At 41.2% G+C, this 16,388-nt stretch overlaps 1 protein-coding gene across 1 annotated transcript in view; it reads right to left on the bottom strand.

Annotated features, from left to right (window-relative positions):
- Nucleotides 1–15,452, bottom strand: part of WDFY4 (WDFY family member 4) — a 124,272-nt gene extending 108,820 nt beyond the window's left edge. Inside the window, exons 1-4 of the mRNA XM_056494802.1 lie at nt 15,391–15,452; nt 9,688–9,852; nt 5,744–6,005; nt 430–544 (exon numbers count right to left, since the gene is read on the bottom strand). Of these exons, the coding sequence (XP_056350777.1) occupies nt 430–544; nt 5,744–6,004 (376 nt within the window). The 5' untranslated portion in view covers nt 6,005; nt 9,688–9,852; nt 15,391–15,452. The remainder of the gene's footprint in view (nt 1–429; nt 545–5,743; nt 6,006–9,687; nt 9,853–15,390) is intronic.
- Between the last annotated feature and the right edge of the window lie 936 nt (nt 15,453–16,388).

Raw genomic sequence — 16,388 nt, 5'->3', positions numbered from 1 at the left:
CAAGTTCAGTTCATGTAAACTACATGTTTCAAACTTACAAATTTCACCAATACCAGCTCAGTTCATGCAGCCTGGCAGCTGACAGCACAAAGAATGTACAACAGCCACCAGGAAAGCCATGTGGCTAGCAATGTTTTTCTCATTTAAGAAAGTTCCTCAAAATAGTGTATAACCTACTCTTTAACTCTTATATGCATCATACATTACACACTTGCAGCTGCAAAAGTTCCAAACTAAAGATGAGCATGGCATACAAGGCCAAATCTTCAGTGGAATCACTTCAAATCAGTGCTGGCTCACAGCCACTAAAACATCTGGCTTGCTACACAACATTTTCCTGCTCCCTCTTTATTTCCAGCATGGAGTACAACTGAAAGTCACACATTTCCAGAATAACTGGATCCTGTGGATATGGTATGGGATCATTACCTGCAGGTTTGCCATTGAGGTTCCTCTTAATTTCCTTAGTCAGGAGCTTGGAAACCTCACTGGCTAGCAGCTGGATGTTGGGGAACACGACTGCTCCAGCAGACTGTTCCCAGGCCTGGAACCCAAGTGTAGCTGTTAAGTATCTGACACATCATGTCTCTGGTAGATTGACAAAAACTAATAAATATAAATAAAGGAGCATAAGGCTAACATTCCTGTATAAGATTCCCTCCCTAGTCAGTATAGTCCATTAAGCAGTATTTCCCAGACAGGCAGGAGTATGACACTACAGACACTGAAGTCAAACCTGTAACTACCTTTTGAATCATGTAATACACCTAGTAGAGAGCTTTTACAGTATTTTCTACATTGAATACAATCCAAAAAATGTAAATGTTGGTCATACCCTGGGTCACTAATTATTTGTATCAAAAATTATGGTATCCCCTTTCAAAATATGACAAACACCCTGAAGAACACAAATTTATAGGCAAGTTTATAAACAATTCATAAATAAGTTTATAACTCACTTGTTCCAGAATGGACAAAAGTAAGTACAAAACTTACTGGATAAACGACAGTAAGACTTGTTGATTCCCTGAATCTGACAAACAAAGCCCTCTTAAATGTTTCTTAGCCCTGCCTTTGGGGGAAAAAAATTAAAGATCAATAAAGAAAATATTCCAGCAGACTTATACTATTGCACCCAACCAGCCTATGAGAATCAGGTGCCAATCCTTTTATATAAAACATCTGATGATACACGCATTTATGTATTAGCAACAGTTCAGCATTCACCTCTAAAGACCAGTCTGAGATAGCTCTGTCCTTAGCAACCTTGAAAAATCTTCTTTACAAAAGTCTTCTCCTTTTAGAAGCTCTGAAAAGTCATTCTGTAAACCCCAATGATTAAAGGAAAAAAATCCTCCACAAATATTTTTTTCCTTCCCTACCATAGCTTTCAATTTCTTTTCTTTCATCAGAGATGCCAGCTTGTGGACAAAGTGTCAGCCATCTCTCAGTAATCAGGCATGCACCTACTTTTTATTTCATTTTACTGCAGTCAATAAGGAAAATGCACCCAACTCTTCTTTCTGTGCTACAAGGGTGAAATGCAATTGCACAGTGTGCCTACTATTAATTTTCATCAGTCAATAATTTTAAAAGCAAACTATTTTTTTCAGATTTTGACCATAAGTTACTTTCAGAGACACTCAGTTGCAGAAGCAAGATCCACCAATTCCTCCACCTCTGATGCAGAAGGCAGGGAAGATCTGCAAAGAACAGAAGCAAGCTGGGCAAACACTATGACAAGAAACCTACAACCACTTTAAAATACACATTGTTTGTCAATGATTAAGCTTTCTCAGAAGAAAGCAGTGAGAGATTTCTATCCCTCTTCCTCCAAGAGGAACATCCTCCTAACACCTCAGACTTCAGCACTTCCCTTGCTATACTCACTTCTGCTAACAGAATGAACAGGACAGGTTTTAGAAGCTCAGACCATACACAACAGAGAGCAGTAATCAAATGTTCATAGCAATGCTACTAGTCCATCTCCCTACAAAGCAGGCTATTAATGTTCTGATTTGATTTTGTCAGTGCTCTTCCTGAGGGTTGGACACCAACCTTTAGAATACAGTGTTATTTAGGAACAGACCTAATTAATTTCGTATTCATGTCTATAGAAGATCTATATCTGGAAGCATACCAACCTGACTTCATTGTAGGACATCAGCCTTTAGGAGAAGCTCAAATAATATGGTATTAAAGTAATCTGATTTTCTTTCTTCCTCTCAAACCTGTTTTACATATTTAAGATTCTGCCACCAGTTCCCTGTGTCTGCTGTTACCATCTGCCCTTCCCTTCCCATGGCTCATGGAGAGATGCTAGCTCAAAGGCCAGCCATGTAATAGAACACTCTGATACTTTCTGAGGCACAAGAGGGAAGGTACAGAAGGCACATAAATGACTCCCAGCCCAGGCCTGCATCACCAGCAGATGGCTGACATTTCCCTCCCACAGCTTTTTCTTCTACACCAAGGAGATGAGTGAGAAAGGAGCCCCCACACCCCAGGTGTCCCCTGCTTGCCGACCCCTCTCTCCAGCCAAAGAGGAAGAGCTAAAGCACTCTGAAACAAAAAGGCAGAGATGCACTGGCACCTGCATGGTAGAAACAGGAAAGTAAAAGCAAGAGAAAAATCCTCCAAAGAGGGGGAGGACTCACACATTGTCAAACAGGGGAAATGAGGTAATTTCTGTAAGAACTTCACAACATGTACAACTCAAACTGAGATGCATTGCCCCAAGCCAGCAGAAGGCTGGTACATGAAGGGAGTAAAAGTCATGTGGGGAAGGACATGATGGCTAAAAGCTAAAGGGGCAAGATCCTCCACAATGTGCTCTTAAATGAATTAGCAAAGCCAAAATGCTCTAGTCACACTTCTGGACCCAAATGCCTGCATAGCAGTGCAAAGCTCCACTAGCAAATCTAAGAAAAGTGGAAAGGAAGAATCTCACGCCTAGGGCACAAAAACAAGTCTTAAGCTAATGAAAAATTCACTTCTCCATTATGAATATACTTGGTAGCAAAGTTTCCTTTGAGAATTTAAAAGCCCCTTTTTGCAAGCATTACTGAAATTCAGGAAATCAGTTTCTACAACCCTAAGGTTGTGAGTTCAGTCCTACAGAAGGGAAACTCATGATGGATATGCATATGTACAACATTGCCAGTCCCTCAGCAACACTCATTTTGCCTCCTAGGAACAACTATGCTTTGACCCTAAAGTACTGATATTGAAATTTATCTACTCATTTATTGTGACATGAGAGAATTTACTGATCTGCTGTCCAATTTTTAATTCCTAAGACTTCTAGATTTTACAACTTTTATCACCCTTGTTCAGTAATAACTTTCCCAGTTCCTTGAAAATCTCATTCCAAAAAATTATCATCACATTAAAGGCATTCTTGCTTTTCATACTTAGTTAAGGATCAATAAATCTGAAGATATTGTATATAATCTGGTCTCTCAACAAATTGTTTATTTCATAATCACTACATGGTATTCAAAAACTAAAGGTCTAATAGAACTCAGAAACTTTGAGGTCTTAGAATTTCAATTTAATTGCAAATTTGAGGCAGGAAAACCTCAATAGAAGAATTTCACATGAATTTCTCAGCAATTTCACTGATGGGGGGTGAGTGAGTCTCTATGTGGTACTTGGTTGCTGGCTGACATTAAATCATGTCAGGAAAAGAAGACAAGAGATATGAAAAGAGCTCTAGGAGAAAAAAAAGAAAAAAACAAAAAACAAAATCAAACAAATAAATTTAAAAAAAAACCCTAAACGATAAACAAAAAAACTAGGTTGCTCTCATCCCAAACTAAAAGGTTGTAATTTCTTTCAGTGCTGTCTCAGAAAAAAAAAAAAAAAAACAAAAACAAAAAAAACAGTGAAATTTTCAGCATGCCATTTTAAAAGCAGATCCATGGAAAACAGAGGTGGTCCTGTACAGAAAACTGTCAGATAATCAGCCCCAATCTGACTTTGATGTGCATTCTGTGGAGGCTGAGAAAAGAATGCTACCTCTTTGCAGAGCTAGTAGTTTGGTGACCTGATAAGGCAGGGGTGACCTCCCAAGACCACCAGAAAGGACATGTAGTGCCATTTGCAAAGAGATTTGTTTGCAGTGACAGGCTCACACAGAGAGCTGCAGTTCTGTTCAAATATAGCCTTTGGTTTGGGAGGGACACTCTTCTATGCAAAAAAATCCAGAAGTACAGAGGAAGTGGTGAAAAGTGAAAGTTTTGTTCAATAAACACAAAATCTCATTTAGCTTTAATGAGAAGGCCACTTCTGAGGCTCCAGGCTATACACTCACTGTCTTTTCAGACCCTTTCACTCATTTTGTCTGCACTGCCTTGGACCAGGGCAAGCTTGTACTCAAACACCACAAACTCTTCACCATGAGCACTTCCAGATCCTACCCACAACTCCATTCTTTGCACCATTTTCAGTGCTGTTCATTGATACCAGTATCCACAATGATTTCACTGTGCAGCAGGACTTACAAGCATCAAAGGTTCATTCTCCATCCACCTAAGTGAAATGTTTATAGCAATCTGGAGGTTATTCCTGCTTTACTCTCATGGACACCATGTCACAGTGATTTTCCTACACACTCAGTTCAAAATGCCTCACAGTGCCTCCATATAATCTGTGACCATGCATGAACTTTTTATTTTCCTCACCTACCCACTGACTTCTATTTTAGAAATCCAGCTCAGCTAGGTAAGGAACAGACAGATCTGAGTTCTGTCACTCAAGAGCACTGAGAACTCACAAGTACAGACACCTGAAAGATGCCATCATTAACATATGGTTTCACCAAAGAGATGTTTTTATTCTCTTCCTGAAAGACACAGTGAGAGTGTAAAAAGGCAGATTCAGTACTCATAAGTACCCAAGGTAATTCAAGAGAAAAGCAATTCTGTACTTGTACAGAATTGTACTTACACAGTACATTTGAAAAGAAACCAGGTTTTTTTGCTTCACTCAGCATACACTCTGCCATTCTGTCTCTGTATGGTCTACTCAGGAAGTTTCCTGTATATTCCACAGACTCTAGCAAAGAAAACCAATCCATAAGGCTCATTTATTACAGAGCTCTTCTGGTTTCACCTTTCAATATGTTAATCTCAGAAATGGTTGGCTGATGGCAGCTGTAGGGCAGCCTGCTAACCAAAATGTTCTAGTTCTCATCTGTGTCCCTCACCCACGATATGCCCTTCCTCTTCTCACTCCATGGTTTCCTCATCTCTCACCCAACTCCTCTCTCAAGCCCTAAAATTAGATATAAGCATTGTCATTAGCCCCAGAATTCCATCTTAAGGCTGTACACCTGCATTTCCCCTAACTGGCTGCATGCCAGAACCACATTTTCTGAGACTGAAACTGTGCTCAGATAATAATAAGTAACAATAATAACAAAATAGATGAGGCAGACATGAAGTGACCTCTTCTTTGTAAGATGCCTGTCACACTCCTTGATTTCAAGAATACAATTTAGCCTCCCAGGAAAGTGAAGCAGTGCTCCCCATGTGCTTTTTCCATGCAAACCTAGCAGGTAGAATAGATGAAAGGAGGACTAGAAACTGCTTCTCCAGGCTTACAATGGAGTAAAAAAATTTATCACCTAAAAGAACCTGTTTCAATTAAGTTCAATTAATCGGTTTAGGTGACCACAGAATGGATATGGCAAAAGAAACTCAAATTGGCATCTGCACCAAAGGCAGTAAAGAGAACAAACCTTTAAGAAGGGGGGAAGGAATTCCAGCAATCTTCTCTGTTGATCCTCTGGGATGAGAAATGGAGCCATTTGTTCATATTCTACAAACTGCTTGCCCAGAGTCTCCCACAGGAGGGGATGGCTCTGGGGTGGCTCGTCCTGGCTGTGTGCAGGCTGCTCCAGCACTTCTGCTGTGTCTCCACCACCAGGGCTCTGCTCTTGCTGTCCTGCACTGCCAGGTGAATCCTCCAGCTGCCACGAGAGTCCAGCTGCCTGGTCCATGCTGAGAGGAGACCAGATAAATGTGCTGTGTTATTTACACCTCTTACCAGTCAACTCCCCCAAGAAATTAGACACTGACAGTTTTAACTGCTGGAGTTAGAGTCTAGAAATAAGGAAATACTCTCAGTCACCGACTCTTTTCCAGTTTTAATGGCAAAGCACTCTGCTCCTGGACAAGAACCTTTACTACCCTGCAGTTGCATGAACAAGCTCTCCTCCATGAGATGTATGCATGTGCTACACAACTCATCTGGGCTTTGGCAGAACAAACCAGTAAATCACACAGCAAATCTGGATTCCAGCCCCAGCTTTGCCACTGAGCCAGATCCTCTCCCTTATACCTCAGTTACCCCAGCTGTAAAACAAGTTATAACTATTACTAGAAATAGTAATAACTACAGTAATAAGCAACAGAAAAGCACTATCCAAGAACCAGGTTACACATTTCATTGAGTATGGATGCTAAATCTAGCTGCACATCACAGTTATGTTCCCCACCAAGACTGGGGCTGAAACCCATCTGGTACAGTAGCTGTGTGGAAAAGCCAAAGATTCTTCACAGAGCTGTTCCCATTTCCATCAAAATTAAAATGGGTTCATCTTGCACCACACATCAAGGAATCCTTCTGGTACCCTCATCTCAACCCCAGGTCCTCTTATCTACTTTACAGCCATATTTTCATCCATGGACTTCTGGGGGGTTACTCAGCCCTACCTCTTTGCCACAGCCTTCTGGAGTCTAGGTCATTGTCTGACTACTGAGACTACAACAGGACAAATTATGACAGTGTGGGTGGGCAGATGGGAGTTGTCACCAAGATGAATGTAGCTTACTTTATTTACCAAATATGTAGTTTTTTAAGAGCTCAAAAGAGTCTATAACAAATCATTACCTCTCAAAGAAAAACACCAATCTACCTTCATTTCAGGGAAATAGGTTCTTTCTCTACAGTGCCTCTTTGATTGCCATTCCACCAGTTTAACAAAAATGCTAAAAAAGCAAACATAACTAAAAATCTGAGCCAGATCTGCACTACCAAAAGATACATACATTAAAATAAAATTTAAAAGACAGTGTTATGAGCCTGGTTTAGAATTATGAGCCAACACTAAATTGGGATTCTCTGCAAAAGCTGCATTTGGGATTCTCTTCCTTTGTCATCCATCACTTACACAACTAGCTCACTGCTTGCATTCTGCCCACTCCATGCCAGATGCACCAGTTTCACTTCCACACTGCTGCAGTAGCTCTGTAGAGATGAAGGGCAGGGCATTTATCTTGTCACTGTGCACCACACCACCCCCAGCAGACACCTGTGCTTGGATGCAAATGCTGGTCCTTCACACCACAGCACAGGCTGACATTTTACCACTGCCCATACTCTGTCCTTAGCTAGGAGATGGAGGCCTATGTAATTTTGATCAGTCCCCAAAGAACAATCAGTCTAGAGCTTCCTATGTCAGCAACATTTTGTGTTTTGCTGCCCTTGTTTTCCTTAATTATCTGTATTAACACAACAAGCCCTATGAGAAGAAAAAGTGTGGTGACTGCACAGAGTAAACAGGAAGACTCTGTTCCTCATGACTGTGTGGGAGTCACATTTGTCATATGTTATACCTAACTCTGGTGTGGGATTTTGACCCACTTGAGTCATCCTGAAGCTGTGAGTGTGTTGGTTGAGAAAGCCTGGGTGCTGTTCTAGCAATGAGCATAGTTCAGTCATGTTTTCAGTGAGGCTCAACTGGCATCCCAAATAGCAAAGCCATTCTCCTCCTCAAGGAGATCTCTCACCTTGGAAGCTACTCTGCTAAGCCCCAATCAATGCTAACAAGGAGCTCACTCCAGTGCCCACATTCACTGTGCTCTTCTGCACAGAGAACCCCAAAGTGCTTCCCAGAGGCATTCTAAAAGTGGTGAAATTAGTCATGGAGGGGTGAAACCTTCTGAGGCTTCCAGTGGCCTCAGCAGAAGGTCAGAGACTGATGAGTCAGCTCCCTGAGCTGCACTGCATGGCCCTGAAAATGTGTTTACCAATTTTCTCTTTCTCTTTATACTTGAGTGAGAAGGCCTTTCTTGTTGGTGTTAAAGCAAGCAGGAATTGCCTCTCAGTGTTCACTCTATGCATCCATGTAAGGAGAGTTCATCCCAGCTCCATAGAAACTCTTACAACCAGATACTCACAAATTTCATTAGTGAAGAATTGTAACAGGCTATGTAAGACATGTGAAACACCTAAATCTCCAAAACTACATGAAAGCAAAAGGAAGGTTATGATATTCTTTAATATTTATTCCCACTATCTAGACTACAAAAGCCATATCAGACTAAATATCAGTCCTCCAGTATTAATCTGTTGATTCTATTTGCACTATATGTTTTAAATATTACTTCTCCTAGAAGCCTTTTCTTGCATCTACAGTTTGATTAGGACTTTTAAATCCTTTCAATTTTCTATTCATCCTGGAGGACAATTCCTCTCCTAGACCAACCACAAAATCACATAGTTCAGCATTCAAGTATCTTTGGTATTAAGTATGACTTAGATATTTTGAAAAGGTCTTATATGTTGTCTCTTGTACACCCCACCACTTGTTCTGATCCTTAGTGTAAGTTAATAGCTTATTTCAGTTTTGATAATTTTTTTCTTTGATTCTTAAGTTTGATAAGATACTTTTTGTTAAGTATCACAATATGAAAAGTAAATGCTAAATAATAAATATTTTTAAAGATATAAAAGTGGAGAATAATCAAATAAATCTGATAGTATCATTCAGAATGCAGTGTCAGGCTACAGAGAGAAAATGGAACTTAATAATGTATTTTCCCTTTTTTCTAAATAAAGCTTGTGTGAAATCACACAGAGATGTGGCTACATCTTTCCAGACTGAAAAGACAGAAGGGAAGAAAGGCCTGACAAAAACTGGCAGAAGGACCAGCAGAATACTGTAACTAACAGCTTACTAGTTGAACAAACATGATTTTTCAATGACATTTTAATTATATTTATCTGTGATCACCCCCCTTAGCAGTTCATAGAAGGATCCCATTCAGATAAAAAATCCCAATCTGCACCAAGACCAAAAGAGAATCAAGTCTCATATCAAAATTCAGGCCAAAATTGATCCACTTTTTACAGTAAGTTTCTTTAAAAAATGTTAGTTGAGTGCATATAGAAATCTTTAATCCCTAAAAGTACATAAACACAAAATAAAGACTACAATTGGCCTCCTTATTTACTCCAACTGTTCAGATAACAAGATCTATGCTAGACAAAATATCAGACCTCTAGTTCTAGGACTACCTGCTCTAAATATTCTTTATCCTAATACACTTTTCTTGACTATTAAGTCCCAGGATTCTGTGCATTTCCAGAAACACACAGCTCAGATGATCCCAAAAATCCAGTGTGACAGTCCTTTATACTCTCTTCATTCATTGGCAGCCACGATGACAGTTTAATGAACACAATTATGACAGCTAATAATTGCAAATGCTAAAAACAGGAATTCCACTACTTCCTAAGGAAAGCTGTCTTTGCACTGTAGTTTAGGATGAACTTTCACTGAATCCTTCACTAACTGAAAGCAATCCTATCACAACATACCAGTTGCAGCCCATATTGCAGGTTCCTCCAGCATTTAACAGTCTGTTCTCTCTGCTTTCACAGAAAATCTCGACATACCTGGGCTCCTAGACTGGGCAGCTCCTGTTGCAGTCAGTAACCATATCCAGAGAAATGAGTGCTGCTGCTTCTGTCCTGCTGGGCCTGCTGGTGTGTGCAGCAAATCCCACTCTGCTCTTTAAACTTTCCACTGTGAATCACCTGATTAGCTGCTGCACTTGCTTCCTGAGGAAAGCAGAAGTGAAAAGCAAATGAGCCACAGCTCAGGAGCCATCGAGCTCCCAAAGCAGTTTAGAGCAGCTCAGCTAACACACAAACCTGCAAGGCACAGCATTCCTCTCCCTGCACCAAGAGCAACCAGGTATTTCCACCCCTGCACCATATGCACAAGGGGGAAGGGAAGTGGGATTTGTTCCATTTTGCTTTTAAATGCAAGGTTTACAAAACTTCTACAGGAATACACAAAGCTCATGCTCTCTGTGCAACAATCTATGGCCAAAGTCAGGCAACTATTGTAGTCCTTCCTCAAATGCTGCACCCTTAAAATAAGTACATTTGCATGGTGGGGGGAATTCTGTGTTCCTGACCTCTGTACTGAAATGGTCAAGGCAGCTACTCTGCTCCAGAGACAAACAAGCACCATAAGGTCACTGACAACATAAATGAATCCTGATTAGACAGGGGGTTGGGGGAAGATTACTTCTTAGTTGTCTAGTTGCTCTTTTGTTCTCCCTAATAACATATCTGAAAGGCTTTATAATGGTATTTTAAGGGGAGATGAACTTTAAACATTTTTAACGGAAAATTCGAGTGTTTGCAGCTGCTTCTCCCCAGCAATTTTATGGTGACCTTGAGAACCAACAGGATCACAACCTTGCAGTGACTGAAACCTGAGGGGACTCTGCCCCAGGTGGTTAAAGCTACCTGTTGTCTGTTAACATCTGCTTTATTCAAACACTTGAAAAAGCACTCAGAAGGAAAACTAATTAACTTTCTCTCCCAACTGATGCCTGGAAAGGCTGACCTGGAACAGACCAGGCAGAGCAAAAGGAATAAAATAAGGCTTGCTGAAAGGATACACCTTGGGCAGTAAAGAGCCTGGCTGGGGCTACACCCAAATCAAATCCAAGATGGATCCTGGTCATGAGTTTTTACACTTTTGTAAGTTTTGGTTCATCTGCAGACTGTGGTCACTTGTCCAACCACAGCCCCAGGCTGTGAAGTCTCAGCCCCCTGGCTTGTCTCCTTTCCCTCACCATTGTTTGTGCTTTTTTGGGTACCAGCTGTCCTTGATTCTCTAGCTAGAAATTAATTGTTTTGTCAAACTACTCTGCAAAGAGAACGTAATAACACTTAACATGAAGTTTCAGAGTTACACACTAAGCAGCAGAGAATCTGAAAAATATAAAAGCTAAAACCCAAGGCATCACAACTAAGCTGCAACTTTGCTGCATAAAGAGCTGCTAATCCAGGCTGAAGGCTCCCAGTAAGTCATAAGCCAGGACAGCAATTGCCTGTACTCCACAGGGACCTCTCTTGATGCAGTGGTGGTCCTGGCACAGAGCAATCCCAGAGGACAGTTCTCAACCCTTGTGGGGAATGTCTTGTATTGGAATACAGGCAGCAGCAAAATCATGGGTTTAGTTCATCCCTTTACCCATTATACCAGGATTTAAGCAGAACTGTAGCTTTGCTGCAAACAGAAGCATACCTTAGTTCCCAAGGAAAAGATTCTGCACCAGTCTATACACACAGTAGCCTCTAAACTGACCAGGTTTTGGAAAGTATTAGCTAAACTAAGTATAATTTGCGGAGTGTTTTCCAAGGAGATGCAAGATCACACTGAGCTATGCACACCCAGGGCAGTCCAGTGAATGTTGCATTTGGCCTTTTACTGCCACTTTAAAAGCACAGAAGGTGGTTTGCAGCAGCCCCACCATGCTGTTTGATCAGAGAGGTTTATTGCCCAGGGATCTCCCCAGCCCAGTGGTACCTCACTAGATGATGTCAGGACTAAGGCAGACACACAGTCATTTGGAGAGTGTGTTTGCTTGAGTCCTGAGGAAAGGAGAGTCACAGCAGAGGAAGCACCATTTCTCTTTTCCATGCTTCGCTAACTGCTGATGTGTCTCAAAGTCCAGTTTCAACACACCCACCCACTTAATCTCTGTTTCACTGGAGCAAAACTGATGTAACCAAATCATCTGTAGTAAAAATAACTCAAGGGGTAAAGACAAATATGCAGTTAACATAGTAAGAAACAGTGGCACAACACCCTTTGTCAGTCTGGGCTGTTTGCACTACAAACCACTTTGTAATGTGCCTCCACCTACAAAAACAGGGAGAAAAATCCTTCTTTGTCCTCTTAGAGTCTCAATGTGGATACTGGTGAAGACCCAGGGAAAGCTGCAGCTTGGGTTTTCCCAAGCTACTCAAAGGAAAACAGAAACAAAGGAATTAACAGAAGAGATTAACACCTGGTGTTGATCACAGAAGAGCGCATGAGAAATGTGATCTTTGGTGAAGGTATGTTTTCAGGAGGTGTTGCCTTTCTTGGGCCAATGAGCTTTTTCTATCCTGTGTTCCACAATCTAGTCTATAAAAGTGTGGTTGCCTTTCAATAAATAGCTTTCTTCTGCCTCTGAAGGAAGTCATGTGTTGCTATATCATTTCACTGTTCCTAGCCTTAAGCAACACCTCAAAGAAAAAAAAGAAAAAAAGAAAAGAAAAAAGGACACGTCTCCCACATGCATTTGCATTTATGTGAGGGCACCTTCAGGTTCAAGGTGCCTTCAAGGGAACCTTCATCTTGTTTAAGATAAGAAAGGGCACTGAATCTCCTGGTCCCAGGAGGCAGCTCTACCAAGATCAGCTGGAAACTGCCATGTGATGGAGCAGCACTGTGGTGTAGGTCATCCATGGCCAGACATTCAGCTGCCTTTCTGAGCCAAGGACCACCCAGAGGTACCTATGACTACAAGTCCCACCTGTCTCCCAGCATGGAATACTGTCCCTCACATTGCTTCTTGTCAAACTTCTCTTTGCCCCTCCAATCTCCACACACAAGTGGGAAACAACAAATTCATGCCTTTACATCTACTATACCAGCCTCACCAATGTATCTTAGTGGTTCAGAATGCTAAGGATCACAGTATTTCTTCAGCCTGAGGCTGGAGGTCAGCAAACGCAGGTTTCCCCAAAAACACAACTTGTAATATGCTTCAGTTGCCTTCACCCAATGTCTGACTGGCCACAGCAAGAGCAGACACATCCCCTGGCTACTGCTGTGCAGTTGCCTTTGCCTGAGGGGCTCATAGCTCAGCACAACTGCAAACCCAAACGGGATGGGGCTTTGCTGAACAGCCTGTATTTCTTCCTTCAGCAAGTTTGTCTCCTTGTGGACATAAAAAATAAAATTCAACTGAATTTGCTGAGACAATAAATTTTTCTGCTGCACATTTGTAACCTTCAATCTAGAGAAAAAAGCAAGTTAAACATATGTTCCTTTCAACATCTCAGTTATTAAAAGTTGAATTATCTGCAGGCTTTTTCCCACTCTTTGCCTTTCTTGCTAAAATCCATCATCTTTTATTGATAAAAAGAAAGTTGATTAAAATATGTTCTTAGAATCATTATTCATCTCTTTAGGGAAGCGGCTGTGTTTCATTTTCCTCCCTTCTTCTCAGTGGCAGAACAGAAGCTGACAGAGAAACCGCAGAGAAAGGCGACGCAGAAATTTAAACCATCTGCTTAACCATCAATTTCACTCATCTTTCTCAGCAAACCTTTAAATCTGCAATGAAAGAGGCATTCAGCTCCTTCAGCACATCCTCCCAAGGAAGCAGAAGCAGCAGGCTATGAGGGAGCTGCAGGGTTGTGTGTCTGAGCAGCTCAGCTCCTCTTCCTCTGGCACAGGGCAGGCATGGGGCAGCAGGTGCACAGAGGCCACCCCACCCTTTGGCTGACTCTTCTCTGGAGCTCAAAGCCCTGTGGAGGTGGAAGGAAAAGACAGCTCCTGTTGTGCTGCCAGGCATCCCCAGCTGAGCCAGGACTGTTCCTGCCCAGCCTTGGGCAGCCCAGCACCCAAGGGCAGGAAGGCAACACGAGCCAAAACACGGCCACACTGCAGATTGCCAGGAACTCATGGGTCTGTGCACCTGCACAGGCTTAAACTAGATGGAGCTCATGCTGAGGAAACCATGAGTGTCCTTAGGATACTGCTGGGAGCCAAGAAAGCGGCCCTTTCTCAGGCTGCTCAAGGACAAGGAATTATAACAGTGATTAAACACCTGCTGGAGACATGGTGTTTTGCAGAAAGCGTGTTTTCAAAGAGGTGTTGCCTTCTTAGACCAATGAGTCTTTTCTATTCTGCTTTGCACATACTACCCTATATAACTGTAGTGTTTCTTTAAATAAAGCTCTCTTTTGCTTTTCCATTACATGAGGAATTATGTTGCATTATCCTTTCCACTGCTCCTATAGCCAAAATGCAACACAGGAGAGGTAGCAGGTGAAGACATTCAGTGTACCCTCAGGGAGAGCATTTCCCTGAGCTCTCTCAGCCTGTATGGGGAGCCCAGCCCACACTACTGTGGCACAGGGCAGTTTGCAGCCTTGCTCCTGCAGCCAAGCTCCTAACTTGCCTCAGGAAAGTGATGTTTCCATCCCTCATTCACCTGAGCAAGGCCAGCTGGTCCTCTGTGCCTCCTGCACCCAGCCAGCACCTTTCATCAGCACCAGCAATGTTATGTAATAAGGATAATTTGTTTATGTAATAAGGATAATTTGTCGCTTGAATTTTGCTATTTCCAAATGTTTCATTGGACAAAAATTCCCTCCATCAACACAACTCTGGAAATCAAAATGAATTCTTTCTAATGTTTTTGTTTAAATAGGAACCAACAGAAGTGCATCCAATGGCCTGCATCTTACATGGGCTGCAACAGTGGTTTTCAGTCTTTCCAAATCTGTGCAATCCTGAGGTATTTTCCTACAAACCATTATGCAGCACAAGGAAATCAGCTGCTTGATAGCTTCACCCTTTGGTTATTTTTTTGGCCTCGGTTAAAATTAGTCAGGGGAACTCACTGGATGATGTAACCACAGTACACTGAATAATTTTAAGCTACACCTCTTAAAAATTCTGTGCATAAATAAACCTCAAAATTATTCCAGAATCAGTAGAATAACATCAACTTATAAAAAAAAACAAGAAAAAAGAAGCCTCACTTAAAAATGGGTATGTAACAAAAGTGAAAAAAGTGAAAATATTTTTGTTTGAAGTCATCAGACCCAAACAAAACTGAATAAATAGAATATCTTTCCCCAGAAGAAAAAAGTATCAAAAAGAAAGTTCTTCTGGGAAGCTGCAATTTTGATTAAATGTCACCTACTGACTAGAAAAGTGTTATGCTGGAAAATTTTAAGGCAACTTGACTCAACACATGATCTCCACACTAGAACTCATGTTAGTCTAATGAGATTGAGGAAGTTGAAAGGCTGGTGCAAAAAATATAACTGGCATAGCAATAGCATGCCCCCTCCTGTACCTCAGATTAGCTCTCCAGGATACACAGGAATTCATTGTTTCCATATCAACTATAAATTGTTGAATTAAACAATCATGATACAGAAATTCTGCAGTATTTTTTTTTATATTTACAAAGCAAAATTAGACTTTAACACAGAGCACACATCAGAAAATAGCACTCACAGACAGCTGCAGACAAAAGCACAAGATGTATTTACAAAACACATACTGACCAAGAGCTGCTTTTCTTGGAAGATTTTCTTTCTCTGCAGAAGGATCATCAAAATCTCTGCAGACAACATCACTTCCTTAAGTTTCAGAAATGGGTCCTAGTTCCTGTTTTACACCCCCTTTGCTTTCTGCAAGGATGTTGTGTAGCTTGCAGAGCCTACAGCAACACTCATCAGCATCTCAGAGGAAACAGGGAGCCTGAAGTTCAGGCCAAACAAATTAAACAAGATCCTTCGAACACAAGAGTGGGAGCAGACATTTTCCCAGCTCTGACATGTCCCTGCTAACTACTGTTTTTGGTTTTGGTTGGTTGGTTTGGCTTTTTTTGTTTTTTTCAGCTCCCAAGTCTACTGATAAACTCCAGCTCTCGTGACCTTTTTCTTCAATAAGCTGTGCCCACACCTGTTCATGGATAAACCTGGTTTTTTCTATATTCTCCTAGCTCTGTGAGCTAGACTCATGCATCTTCCCTTCAATTCTTTATTTATAAAACCAATACTCCAATTGCATTTGGTTTGCCATGTCATACAAAATTCTGGACAAAAGGAATGGGTCTGAAAACAGTGGTTTTTCTACCTGGTATGCTCTGATTTAAAAAAAATCCAATTCTTGAAGCTGAGTAGCTTCCCCAGAGACTGTTGCTTTTAGGGTATTCAAATGACCCTGTTCTAGGCTAGTAATAATAATAAAAAAAAAAAAAAATAAAAATAAAAAATAAAAAAAATTCTTTAATCTCTACTTAATTTATAGCCAGATTCTACATTAATATTTGCTTTTGTGCTAGGAACTGGACCAATAAGGATACACAAAATTGCTGCTGCTCATCAGAGAGGTAATTTTAGTTCTGAAATTAAACCTGAACACCTCACAAGCAGAAAATACTTTGTTAAGGGGCAAATTAGAGCAATGAGGAACTAGCCATTGGCTGTGTGATCATTTGGACTCACAGCACTCAGCAGAAGCTGAAAGCAGAGGTGTCACAGCAGAGCTACCTCATGCA

This window comes from Oenanthe melanoleuca, chromosome 6 (genome assembly GCF_029582105.1).
Source record: "Oenanthe melanoleuca isolate GR-GAL-2019-014 chromosome 6, OMel1.0, whole genome shotgun sequence".
NCBI lineage: Eukaryota > Metazoa > Chordata > Aves > Passeriformes > Muscicapidae > Oenanthe > Oenanthe melanoleuca.
This window is presented reverse-complemented; position numbering and strand designations above follow the sequence as displayed.